The 14,159-nt window shown below is 39.0% G+C and overlaps 1 protein-coding gene and 1 long non-coding RNA gene across 2 annotated transcripts; one reads left to right on the top strand and one right to left on the bottom strand.

Moving 5' to 3' along the window:
- Positions 1 to 1,059: 1,059 nt before the first annotated feature.
- Positions 1,060 to 12,931, top strand: adprm (ADP-ribose/CDP-alcohol diphosphatase, manganese-dependent). Its single transcript, XM_041974716.1, has 3 exons — positions 1,060 to 1,834; positions 2,395 to 2,517; positions 12,024 to 12,931. The coding sequence occupies exons 1-3, from the start codon at positions 1,261 to 1,263 to the stop codon at positions 12,314 to 12,316; spliced, it is 990 nt and encodes a 329-aa protein (XP_041830650.1). The 5' UTR covers positions 1,060 to 1,260; the 3' UTR covers positions 12,317 to 12,931.
- Positions 5,374 to 14,036, bottom strand: LOC121632906. Its single transcript, XR_006008978.1, has 3 exons — positions 14,024 to 14,036; positions 8,258 to 8,262; positions 5,374 to 5,702 (listed from the first exon to the last, which is right to left on the bottom strand). It is a non-coding gene; the product is annotated as an uncharacterized LOC121632906 (long non-coding RNA).
- Positions 14,037 to 14,159: the final 123 nt, after the last annotated feature.

Here is a 14,159-nt window from a genome sequence, read left to right as displayed (position 1 = left end):
TAGCTTAATGTAGCTCTTTTTTTTGAACTTTTAAATGTAAACAGAAATCAAAAAACCCTTACATTTAAAAAATATTTGGCTTTTCTTAGAAGTTCTTATTAAATGTGTTCAGTTAACTTAAAGCACAAATCATGAATATAATAAGCATGTGTTATGCTAGCAGCTTATCAGCACTTGCTAATTGTTCGTGTTCCAACATCCTTTCCCTGAATTCTAAAGCCCACATTTGAAGGAAAACACTTAGGTTAAAGGAGGATTGCTATCCATCTAGTGCCATTTCATGTAAGTTAATGGAATAAGGTTGTTTGGTTATTCTGACATTACTACATAAACAAGTGTGGGTAGATAATACATAAAACAAGATTGTATCATGCTAGCAGATGTTAAGCTGTTGCTAGCTTCTGTGCTCTTTTAAGCTAGCTTAATGTAGCTCTTTGTTTTGAACTTTTAAATGTAAACAGAAATCAAAAAACCCTTACATTTTAAAAATATTTGGCTTTTCTTAGATGTTCTTATTAAACGTGTTCAGTTTACTTGATATTAATGAAGCAAACAGCATGAATATAATAAGCATGTGTTATGCTAGCAGCTTATCAGCACTTGCTAATTGTTCGTGTTCCAACATCCTTTCCTGAATTCTAAAGCCCACATTTGAAGGAAAACACTTAGGTTAAAGGAGGATTGCTATCCATCTAGTACCATTTCATATAAATTAATGGATTAAAAGTGTTTGGTTATTCTGACATTACTACATAAACAAGTGTGGGTAGATAATACATAAAACAAGATTGTATCATGCTAGCAGATTTTGTGTTGAATGTTTTATTGTAGTTATCTATCTATCTATCTATCTATCTATCTATCTATCTATCTATCTACCTATCTAATGCTAAGATAGTCGCCCATGCAATAATTGTCAGTAATCATTAAGATGATGAGAAAGGTACCTTATGTTTATTTTTATTATTATTATTATTATTTAGTCGATTCAATGTATTTATTGATTATCTATTTATTGTTTTGTAACCACTACCATTATTTTGACAGGTGCCGCACCGGAAGTCAGTTCCTCACGCTGTCACACCGGTCTTTTGGTTTGTTCTCTGTTGTTATATGTGACGATAAAGGAAACTAAAACAAAAAAATATTGAAGAGGGTTATTTAGTTTCCGGTACGCTGGTACTTGGGCTTCTGTTTCAGTCCCGCTGATGAAGACGGAACGGCTGTCACACATTAGCTAACCTGAAGACAACCGTGAGAATGGACCGCTGTTCTCTACCAACGCCGCTGTTTACTTTCGGTGTCATAGCTGACATCCAGTACGCAGACATCGACGACGGATACAATTACACCCAGACGAGGAGGCGTTATTACCGAAGCAGTCTGCAGCTGCTGAAAAATGCCCAGAGAAGTTGGTCCAAGTCGGCTGTGAAGCCTCAGTTCATCCTCCAGCTAGGCGACATTATCGACGGCTTTAACAAGGTCCACGACACCTCGGAGCGGGCATTGGACACGGTGCTGAGAGAGTTCAACTCCAGCCCCGTGAAGGTGCACCATGTGTGGGGTAACCACGAGTTTTATAATTTCAACAGGAGCGCCCTGCTGCATTCACGGCTTGACAGTAGACTCCACGCTGACGGAAGCCCGAGCGGAGCGCCAGCTCGCGCTGACATCTATGCCTACCAGTTCAGCCCGTTTCCCGGGTTCACGTTTGTTGTGCTGGACGCTTATGATGTGAGCCTGCTGGGCAGAGAGGAGTCCAGTGAACAGTACAGAAATGCCATGAATGTGATTAAACTGCACAACAACAATGATGATCTCAACTGTCCACCAGGTATTCTGGGCTGTTATAAACGTTTTTCTTCAAATTAGTTTAAAGTCAAAGTTACACTGTTTTTTTTTTCTTTTCATTTTCCCGTTGAGAAAATATTGGTGGGCATTAAACTATTTGTGTCTTGATAGAAAAATTGTTTATCAAATGGTCCGTATTTATATAGCGCTTTACTGTACCTGGGATGATACCCAAAGCGCTTTACATCATACATTACATTTACCCATTCACACACACATTCACACACTGATGGTGGAAGCTGCCATGCAAGGTGCTCAACCACGACCCATCGGGAGCAATTAGGGTTTCGGTGTCTTGCCCAAGGACACCTCGACATGAACTCGACTTGGCCGAGGATCGAACCGGCAACCCTTGGGTTACAAGACGACCGCTATACCTTGCTTGTCTGCTTGTAAATATTCAGCTGTATTTATGATGTTACAGCTGCCTTGCTTAAGGCACACTGTCAGTTGGCAGTATATGTAGAGGGTTTCTCTTACCTCATTGCTGAACAGGTGAACTAAGCAGTTTATAGACTGAAATGTTTAATGTGTGTATTTCAGTGTCGGAGAGCCTCAAGCAGAGGTTTACAATGTTCAACGGTGGGTTCAGTAAGGACCAGCTGGATTGGCTGGACTGTGTACTCTCCTCTGCAGATGAGAAACAAGAACGAGTCACGATTGTCAGTAAGTGAAACCTGCTACTGCGTGCAGTACTTCATGTTCCTTTCATAACTTCCTCCTCCAGTCACTTGCTAGTGCCATCAAGGGGGAATATCGTTGCAGGAAAACTGACTGAAAAAACAGGTAAACTGGACACAGTAAAGAGCATTTGTGTCAGAGTTTAAGTTGGCAACATCTTATTAATGGTGGCTCTAAAACAATGTTTCATGTGGGGGCACACGTATACCACTTTGGGACTTGGAGACAATCTAGGGAGGGAAGATGATAAAAAGATGCATAAGTTCTATCTTGTATACCTTTCCTACTTAATATATCTGACTTAAGTTTGTATTATGAGGTGAGTCAGTTCAGGTGGTCAGGATTTGGAAATGTATTTATTTAAAAAATATAAAAAAAGTGTCAATGTTATAAATACATTTAAAATTGTTTATAGATGTATACATATTTCATAGTATTATAAATATGTAATATATACATACATAAAAAATATATATAATAAAATTAAAATAAATAGAAATAAAATATGTAAATAAATAAAATGACAAATATTAAAAAAATATTGTTGAAACTTCACTTCTTTTTCTCCAGTAATTTCAGTTTTTTTTTATATATATAATGGCTTCTAAAAGGATAGGTCATTAAATGTAAATATCTTGCTAATGTACTTCTTTGCACTAAAACAGAGTGTGAAATTAGGAGTTTTCATCATTTATAGGTTATTTTGCTGTTAATTTTCTGGAGATCAAATTGTGTTGAATGTTGCTCCTAAACAAAAATGTGTTGACACCCCTGGTTTAGGGGGTACTTGACTAAAAAATGATTCCACCATGGTAAAATGTTGAAAAATGGTTGAGAACCACTGATCTAAAGTAATATAATGAGCTAGATTTATATAGCACGATTCAAGGCCCCCAAAGCGCTTTAGATTGTGTCCATTATTCATTCACTGCTTGGTGATGGAAGCTACATGTGTAGCCACAGTTGCCTTGGGGTAGCCTATCCGCGCCGACGGCTTCTCCAACCATCACCGAACATTCATCCGAACATACACCAGCAAGGCCTAAGGGCACAACAATAGATGACTGGGGGAGTGGGAATCGAACTGCCAACCGTCCGATTAATGGACGACACCCCATAAAGTAGTGAATCATAATAAAATCACAGTTTAGTCATACAGAATGTAACATTGGTGTATTGCAGAGTCACCCGTTGGGTCGGGGGATATATCTGATATTCTCGATGTATCCAGAGAAGTTGTATGTGCAATATATAAAATGTCTATATTGCGAACATCGAGTACAAACTGACAGTAGTTTAGCTGCTCTCACTCAAAGCAGACAGCTCACTGCCACCCCCCTCCAAAAAACTCTCGTGCGCACATGCGTGTTTTTGTTTCAGGATAGACAGGAAAAGCATGGAGTTTGCAGCTAGCTAGCTAGTTTACAATCATTAAGAGATTGAAGCTAAATGCAAGACGTCTGTTTAAACCAGTAATACGCCTCACAAATGACAACGATGACAAGGAGAGTGATTGTTTAGCTGTGCGTGTTTCCCGATGGACGTGAAGTTCTTAGTACACCGGAGCAGGAAACTCCTCCACCTGCTTCTCCTCCTCCAGCTGCTCTTATATTTAAATAAGAGCTGATCTTAAACCAGACATTTATGTCTCATTTACAGGTGGTTGATGCGACATTTTCCAACGTGGGCTCTCTTTCTGCTGAGGGGAGTGTAGCTCACTTGTGTGTGCACACAGCAGACATGACGAGACGTAATTACATGTCAACATTAGAATAAGATAAGTAAAACCAGGCTGTTTAGTTTTTATAATAAAAAGACATAATATAAACCTGTTCTAGAGGAAAGGGGACCTTAGATTACTTCTGTTGTGATCTGGTTTAAAATTAAAATAACCTAAATAATTAAATAAGACAATATTTTAATACAAGATAATTGAATGAAAAAAAAGTCAGATATTAATTGAGTAATTATAGAAAATAAAATAAACTTGATCTTCTAGGAATGGCGGGGATTGATGTGAAGAGGTTGGAGCACTACTTGAATATAATGATTATACCAGGGGAAACACTGGGTTTTAAGAAATGGATGTAACGGATTCAACATAAAGTTTGTTAAAAGGAAAAAATCACAATTAACATAAATTTTGCTGAGCTTACTTAAATCCTGCTGGTGTCTTTTTATGCATGATAATGCTGAATTCAATATTTACACTGTTTTAGTGGAAAATTCAAAACATCAGGATATATGTCATGTATCTGGATAAAGCTAAAAAATATTGGGATATCAGTTTTAGGCCATATCACCCAGCCCTAGTCACCCGTATGTACACAAGTTACTAATTCTGTTTCACTGGGCTTTGAATGCTCTTTAGGCTTCACTACAGGCAGCGTTTTTGGTTTCCCTCCTCTACAGTTGTCACTACTGTTCAGCCTAGTTTCTATCGGTGACAGCAGGTATTGACCTCATTAATATTTTAAATAATACATCGTGATTCTTGCTGAGCTGTAGAACAGATTTTATGCAGTATATGTAATGTACTGTATGTACAGTCATGTTAAAGACAGAACATCCTTGTTCAATTCCAAGATTTTACATATCAGGACATGATTAAAAAGATAATCTGGTTCTTACAAGGTTTTAAACTTAGATAAATACATCATTAAATGAACTATAATATGGAGAGGCAGTGTGTGACAAACTACATACACCTCTTATAAATCTGTGAGAATAAAGTGGATATGTAATAGCCAGGTGCTGCTGATTAAATTAAACTGATGTGCAGTTTGCTGGTCTGGAGCATTCAGGTGTGTATTAACAGAATGCTAAGGAGGAAAGACATCAGAAATAATTTTAAAGAAGCTGTTGCTGCCTATTAATCTAGGACAAGTTAAAAGGTAATCTCCAATCAATTAGAGAGATAATTTACAAGAGGAGAACCTTCCAGCCAGTTGCCATTTTAGCTGGAGTGGACATCCCAGCAAGTTCAGGCCAAGATCAGACCAAACGGCAACACCTCAGACTCTCCAGGCTTCAGTTAGCATGTTAAATGTTAAAGTTCATAACGGTACAACTTGAAAAAAGCTGAACAAGTATGGCTTGTTTGGAATGGTTCCTGGAGAAAACCTCTTCGCTCTAAAAAGGACATGTCAGCACAGCTTAGGTTGGCAAAGCTGCCACTGAAAACAATGTCCTTTGGACACACAAGACCAAAGTGGACATAATTGGTCAGAATATGTGCTGTGCCACGTTTGATTAAAACCACACACAACTGATCAGCACAAACACCTCGTACCAAATATCCAGCACAGTGGTGATCTGGACTTGTTCTGCTGCTACAAGACCTGGACACTGTGTATTCATTGACTGACCTTGAACTACTCTGGATTCCAAAATGTTCTAGGGTCAAATAGTGCATCTATCAGAACTAAAACTTGAATAAAATTGGGTCAGACAACAGGGCAACTAATGGTTAAACTGAACAAGAATAAAGATGGTGCAGTGGTCCATTCAGTCTGGTTCAGTATATGATCTTGTAGATTTTCAAAATAAGTTCAAACTTAATACCTATAATTAAAAAAGCACATTTGGGAAAGTGTTATGCATTGATGACAAGTCCAAAAACTGTCATTTTTCTTCTGTACCAATGAATTAAACTGGTAATGAATGCATGTATAAACAAAAACAATAAGACCCGTTCTTGAAGCTACAGAGCAGGACGGTCATCGGTCAGAAATAGGGATGTGCACGACTAATTGACTAATCACTTAGCAGAAATGGCAAGCAAAGTCGACAGCTTTTTTTAAAAGTCACCGTTTTGTTTGGAGTTGTCTTAGTTGTGCAGAGAGATGGTGGCGTTCACAGCACTGAGTTTAAAGAACATTGAGGCCCCTTTGAGAATGGTCGAGCTGGAGAGGAGAGACACTCCGCTAAGGATGTCACGATTACAGATTTTCTTGGTACGATTATTGTCAAAAAAATAATCACGATTTTTATCATTATCACGATTATTATGCGTAAATCAATTTAACATGAATATATTGTGTAAAATCACCTAAATGCTCCTTATAGGTCTCTTAGTTTTATTTGTTTATATCTTTTCATGCCAAAAAAACTAACTTGTAAGTAAAGTAAAGTAACTAAGAAGTCTCAATCCAGCTAAATCTCTTCTCCTGTGTAAAGAATAAATAAATCCTACACATTAATTCTGGATTTCTCTCAGATGGAAAAGACTACAGGACCTCTTCCTGAATGTGGAAGGCTTTTTTTGTAAACCATCTTATCCCTTTTTTTTTCTTTAACATTTCTTTTCAATCTCAGTAAAGAGTTTAAAAACACAGGAAAAACATCTTGCTGGGTTTGGCTTCTAGCTGTCTTTTAGCAGAGTAGCTGCTGTTTGTTTGGGACATAAATAAAACTACAATAGTGAAAATAAATAAGTCTGTATATCTGGAATTACATGCTGTTTCTTCTTTTTTTTTTTTTTTTTTTTTTTTTTTTTTAAACTTGTCCTGTCCAGCATCATAGCAGCAAAATGATAATCTGGTTGCTGTATCGTGCTGAACAAATTTGCTCTGCCAAGGGGAGGCCTATGGGTAAGGCTCCTCTTGATAATGTGATTAATTTATTTATTTATTTACTTTGAATCACGGAATCTATGTAATCTTGCTGGACCTGACCGGAGGGGAAAGAAAAAGATGGAAAATAGCAAAAAGAGCAAAAGGGAAAGAAGAAAGGAGACAAAAAGATCACAGACAGAAGGAAACGACCCTTCAATCCACACCATCACCAGACAACAAACTGTTACACCTGTACATGAACACACCAGAAAATTTCCTACAACTTTTACAAAAACAAAAACACACACACAGAAAAAAAACAAACAACAAAACAAAACAAAAACAAACAAACAAAAAAAAAAAACAGGGCTGCCAGTCATTAAGAGTTTTTAAATAATAACCAAATCAAATCAAAAAGACATAACAGCGACCAGATACTAACTCAGGAAAAATACAAAAATTTTTTTTTTTTTTTTTATAATTATCGCTTAATATTAAAAACCCACTAGACAACTCAGTGACTGTGTCAGCATGCAGAGCATGAGAAACAAGGAGTGATCAGTGATGAAGAGTGACGAGTGAGATCATGCAAATGCGACCACGCCTCCACGGAGGCCAGATGCAGACCAGGGCCTGGGCCGGGCCCTCAGCAGCAGACCCGGAGCACCAACCCATGCCACCCCACCACAAAGATGACTCCAGCCCCACCCGAAGGGCGGCATCTTTTTACTTTAACCCAAAAACAAAATAAAAAGTAAATCCAACAAGGATGTCTTTATCCATTTGTTTGGAGGGAAACACTCTTTCTCTGCCATAGTGTCCCACTCAGGCAGCCTCTTCTGCAACACTCACAGAACAAAACAAAGCAACACAAGTGGAAACACGTGGGAGTGGTGGAACGTTTGTTTTGTTCCGTGCGGAAGTTGCGCTGATCTGCTGATATAATTAATACATAATTTATATAAAGTGAAGATTCTGAGGGATGTTTATGATTAATTGATTGTAGTGTTAAATACTATGATTAATTGTAAAATGAAATAGTTGTAACATCCCTACACACAGCACAGGGAAGGGGAGAGGGAACATTTGAGCAGAGAAAGTCACTATGTGAAACTGCTTGTTTAGCAGTGAATGTTGTGCTACTAGCTTTAGCTATAAACACCACACACCTCTGCTAGTTCCAGCAGAGTCTCATGTCTGTTTCATCACTGCTGAGCAAAGTGAAGGAAGCTAACCCTGAAGCTAGCTGCTGAGCAAAGTGAAGGGAGCTAACCTTGAAGCTAGCTGCTGAGCAAAGTGAAGGGAGCTAACCCTGAAGCTAGCTGCTGAGCAAAGTGAAGGGAGCTAATCCTGAAGCTAGCTGCTGAGCAAAGTGAAGGGAGCTAATCCTGAAGCTAGCTGCTGAGCAAAGTGAAGGGAGCTAACCCTGAAGCTAGCTGCTGAGCAAAGTGAAGGAAGCTCACCCTGAAGCTAGCTGCAGCTTCACCCAGGAATATTCACCTCTCCTTCGCCTCCCAACCTCAGTGCGGAAGTGGAAAGTTTAGGAGCTGTTTCTGTCTGAGTTTTCATCGCTAGTGGAGGCAACAGACCAGGGCTATACCCAGGCATGACCCAGGCATACGCACAGAATCTAGGAAAACTGGAAACTGCGACACCAATGGTACAGAATAAAAATTGGGAAATGCTGTGAAATGTGAGACATTTGTGCACAATCCACTATTACCTTTCACACCACGTGATATTAAAGCTGTTCGCAGAAATTAATAAAGACGCACATTTGATATAAATTCTCCTAAGAGTGCCCGCTCAGGGGGAAAAAACAGGATTTTCAGGAAAAAGGGAGATGATATTAATAAGAACCTCAACCACTAAAATATGTTCTGTCATTGTGAAACAAAAGTTCCATGTTATTAAACACATCCAGTGTTAGATGGACAGTCTGCTGCCAGCATGTAGCAGTCAGTAAAAGAAAATGTGAAAAAGTAGCTTCAGTCATTTTAAGACCCAGCAGAGCGGGATGCAGACTGGAGGCTGGAGGTCTAGAAGTGATTCTACGCCAATGAAACACACAAGAGAAGGATATCCTTTTCTTTATTTATTCTTACACAATTTTTTAAATTGTTGTCCCAATTTCTGTCCAGGCGGTCTTTATTTCACGCAACTCCTTGTCCACGTTGTTAATAGCGGTGATTGTGTCCCTCTGCACCGCCCACCCAGCTGGAGCACCCAGGGAGAAAGAAATATCAGATGTATCTGTACATATTTATTTTATAAGTTAAAACAAATCACAGGTAGCATTACTGTAATTTAGCAGACGGTTTTCACCTGTCTGGGAATCAAACTTCGGCCTCCCGCATGGGAGACGGATGTTCTACCGACTGAGATATCCAGCTGTGTGTTCTGACTTCTCTGGAATGTCTTGTGTTCTGACACTGTGATGACAGCATCTGTCACCTGCTGCCACTATTCTGCCTTTCTGACACCAGTAATGCCCACGCCTTGCCTCCCAATTAAACATTTTTACCTTTGTCAACGTGGTCCATCAGGATCTCAGTCTTACACCCCAAAAAATTACACTTCTTAACTACTTTTCACTCCAGAGCCATCATGCAAACGATGTGATGAATATATTACAGGTGTCCACCTGACCCTTTATAGCCACCATGTGGGCGTTGGAAGGCGGTCCCTCACGTGCTCTCGCTTTAGAGTTGATTCTGATTTATGAACGGAAACAAGTGTAGGACGTGCGCAGCATTTGCCTTTTGCTCGTCAGACGCCACCTGTAGTTTGCTTTGCTGTGCACAGTTTGATAAATAAGGCCCCAGAGCAGCACGGTTATTAAACCCTCAGAAATGTTGCTTCAGGAGCAAAAAGATCAGATGGAAAGACAAGGAAAATAACTGGTTTTGTTGATGCTGAACGGTCCTGTGGGTGTAGTGTTTAGCTCACTTTGCATAGCAGCCGGCCCTTAAAGCAATCCCCACCTCCCCGACCCAGTTTCTCATCTACCTTAAACAATAAAGGACACTAGAGCCCACACAATGTTAAAAATATAACAATGTCATAAAAAACACTTGTTTATGGAACACACACAATATACAAATAACATACATGTTTTACAATTTCCATTTGGAAATAAGTATTTTTTATTTCATTATTGATGATGTCATGATATCATAACTAATAGATTAATCGTTTTTGAAAGGCCTGACTAGTCGATGTCAAAAATCGTCACTCACTCACTCCGACCTGACCAAGAGGCAGCAGCCAAGGGCAACATATACACAGATGATGCATTCTCATTAAATCATTTAAAAGCAGTTCAAAACATGGCCCAGCTAACATAATATACACATTATATGAGGGAAATCCAAAACCAAATTAGAAGCAGGTACACTGATCAGAAACTATTGTTTGTAATATTTATTGGCGGTAAATAGTGGGATGTCTTTATGATATAGATAAATGAAAAGCAGCTTTCTGGTTTAGACACAAGTTGCCAACATTTCCACTTCTGGCCAGTCAGTTAACTGCACGGGCTCATCAGTGACCAAATTACCAGTTGGTTTTGGCAAAGTTTTGGTCTGTTCTGTCTTCTCAGTGATCAGAGAAGTTCAGCTTGTTGAACTCGAGTCACAAAAACTGAAAGAGGGCCCATCAGAGTAGCTGTCCATAAATTAACCTCTTTAGGAACGGCAACAAGATGGATTAAAAGTTACCTGACAGACAATTTGCGGTGTGTAGAAAAGGCCGTAAAGAAGCAGAGGACACACAACTCCAAGAGCTGGCGTCAAAACAACCTCACATAGTTGTGTCTCCACCAGAGCCAGTCTAACTAAGGGTCTGGGGCAGGACCAGATAAAGGTCATCTTACCCTCATAGTGAACTTTTAACAGAGCATGTATATGAAGAGAATAAACCTTAAAAGTGAATAAAAGCATGAGTAAAAATGTACAATGTAAAAAAGTGTAATATAGTAACAATCAGTGTAAATACAATTTATAAATGAATATAGTAAAGGAAGTAATTATAGTTGTGATTATAATATTATATATAGAGCATAATAAGTAAAATCTCTTCCACAAACTGTCAGTTTATGAGGCTAAAATGATGTAAAATGAATGTATGAATAGATATAGCAGCATAAAGGTCGACCAGAAGAAGAAAGCAGAATTTATTACTAACAGAACTTTGTAGAAATAACACACAGATAAACAGTGACCAAACCTTTTCTCATCTGCAGCATCCTCTCAAGTCTTGGCTTTCAGGAGAAAAAATATTGTTATTGAAACAAACACACAACAGAAACTATTTCCATGTTTCCACTTTTTCCTCATTTCCAGTTATTCCTGCTACTATTTACCTGCTATCCTCACTAAACCAACTCCAGCTCAGCTGCTTTGTGGCGCCACCGTGCATCAGAAACGTCTTCTTGGCTTTATTCCAGCCATAGAGGAGCATTATTTTTCTTCTTTTCACACACACATAGAACTTTCTGCTCACTGGTTGATCTTTGGCTGCTCCTGATTGGACGTTACCGTCAATCTAAGCTCTCTGATTGGTGGAAAGTCTGACAGGAAGTGGCTTCATCACCATGTCCAGGTCTAAATAGAGGTCTCTTAGCAACATAGTAGTGATAGTGGTCTTTTTATGATGACAATGCGATGAATAATGGTGTTGTCATGGATAACTCAGTCTCACGGCTGGATTGAAAAACTCCTGGACGGGATATAAATGCTTCCCTGCAAGCCCCTTAAGAGTAGGATATCAATCAGAACTTATCCACAGTTACCCACTACCATTTATGAGAAACTGTTGATAATATAAGTGACATTGCTGGTGATCTAACAGAGATTTAAGGTTTAAAATAATGCTGAAGACTGAACCAAAAGCCAGGCAGCCACTAATAACTGATTATTTTTACTCCTTGCCCAGGTCACCTCCCTGTCCACCCCAACTCCACAGATCCGGTTTGCCTCGCATGGAATTTCAACGAGCTCCTGGCTATCCTACGCTCCCACAGCAGCGTTGTGTGTTACATGGCTGGACACGCCCATGACGGTGGGTACTGCCTAGATAAAGACACGGGAGTGCACTACCTGACTCTGGACGGGGTCATTGAGACTCCACCCAACAGCGACGCCTACGGCACAGTCTCAGTCTACACGGACAGGATGGTGCTGGAAGGGTACGGGCGGGTCATGAACAGAGTGTTTATGTTTTCTTGATCCTGACACAAATATGACGGCTTATGAAATCTGATTTGTGATGCAAAAATGGATGTGATAGCAATCTGTAGGACTGGTACATACTCCTAGGAAGTCAGGGAATTTTGAGTCACTTTATAAGAAGAAATGCTTCTATTTTCCATTTTTTCCTTATTTTCATCTTAAAAAAACCCATTAAATTACACTTTAAATTATTTTAATTAAACCAGCTGTATAAATGAATACTTTCTTGGTTATATTGAAAGGCCAAAGGGAGAATACAACTTCATTACATAGAATATTTATTACACTTTTTCTATTGTAAATTTATTGCAATGAGTGATATGAAAGGCTAAATGATCATATAAAGAAAGAAATAAAAAACATTTTAAAAAAGATTATTTCTATTGGAAATGCTGCCTTTTGGATTTATTTTATTGCACATAACTGATGTTCTTATGCTGTATTTATGCTCAGCAGTGTATCATGCAGTGCTACGAGGAACAGTTCAGGGGATTTGATTATTTTACATATCTACTGCAGCTGTTGGGTGATAAGATGACGACCTCATTTGGTCCGATATGTTTGGTTTGCATTGTAAACTCAGAAACATGATTAATAAACCCCTTACATGAACTTTTATGTCCAGTTGATTGTTACGCTCACTCTAGGACATTTTACGATGCAGTCACATGGGAGACCAGATGAATATGCTGGATAATCTCTGACAATGTACACTTCTTGGCCCAACAAAAAAAAAAATTGCCACCTGGATTTAACTAAGCAAATGGGTAAGAGCCTCCTATTGGATAATGACTGCATGGATGATTGTCTTTCAGCTGCAACGAGTTGTTTAACCCCAACTGATGCAATGAGTAGCTTCTCATTTCTTAAACAACCATGTGGAAAGACACATCCTGTGGTCATGGAAAAGATGTTGGTCTGTTTAAGAAGGGGCAGATCACTGGTATCAAGCAGAGAAACATATAAGGAGATATTTATACTGAAACTTGATTAAGAACATATTAAAAACTGAAAGGACAGTGTGGAACCATCGTCTTCCAGGGACAAATGTGGTTGGAAAAAAATATGGAGAAAATCCAGTGGAAAAAGGCTTCAATTTGCTAGGGAGCATAAAGACTGGACTCTGGAGCAATGGAAGAATGTCATGTGGTCTGATGAGTCCAGATTTACCCTGTTCCAGAGTAATGGAAGCATCAGGGTAAGGGGCAGATGAAATGATGCAGTCAGTGCCTACTGTACAAACCTGTGGGGGCAGTCTGTGATCTGGGGTTACTGCAGATGGTCAGGTCTAGGTTCAGGTCTACGTTCAGCAATGGTGCTCAGATTGTGAAAGATGTTCAGGGAACAGGAGACATCATTTTCACACATGGATTGGCCACCACAGAGTCCAGACCTGAACCACGTTGATAATCTTTGGGATGTGTAGAAGGCTTTGCACAGTGGTTGGACTCTCATCTCATCAATACAAGATCTTGAGGAAAAATTATGCAACACTGGATGAGAATAAATCTTGGGACATTGCAGAAGCTTATTGAAACAATGACACAAGTGGTGCTGGAATCCCAGCTAAAGGAGGTCCAACCAAATATTAGTGTGTGACCTTTTTCTTTTTTGTAATGACTTGTTTGGGCAGGCAGTGTATTTGTGTTATGTTGCAAAATAATGTTAATTCACGATCAATTGATCAGCTCTGTGTTGTCAAACAACAAAAACACAAACAACACAAACAAACACAAAAAGAAATTGTGGCATTTATATTGAACATATGTATGAAGGCAAGGACTTGCAGAGGTAAAAAAAATGCTTCACAGTCTCTGAAATACTGGTTTATCTTTAACAA

The sequence above is a fragment of the Melanotaenia boesemani genome, chromosome 21 (genome assembly GCF_017639745.1).
Source record: "Melanotaenia boesemani isolate fMelBoe1 chromosome 21, fMelBoe1.pri, whole genome shotgun sequence".
Taxonomy (NCBI): Eukaryota; Metazoa; Chordata; class Actinopteri; order Atheriniformes; family Melanotaeniidae; genus Melanotaenia; species Melanotaenia boesemani.
This window is presented reverse-complemented; position numbering and strand designations above follow the sequence as displayed.

Bases quoted from the DNA above. Each gene is read 5' to 3' on its own strand.
- adprm (XM_041974716.1), top strand. From the start codon at position 1,261: ATGGACCGCTGTTCTCTACCAACGCCGCTGTTTACTTTCGGTGTCATA. The intron at 1,835-2,394 runs GTATTCTGGGCT...TGTGTATTTCAG, and splicing joins TGATCTCAACTGTCCACCAG to TGTCGGAGAGCCTCAAGCAG. The intron at 2,518-12,023 runs GTAAGTGAAACC...CTCCTTGCCCAG, and splicing joins AGAACGAGTCACGATTGTCA to GTCACCTCCCTGTCCACCCC.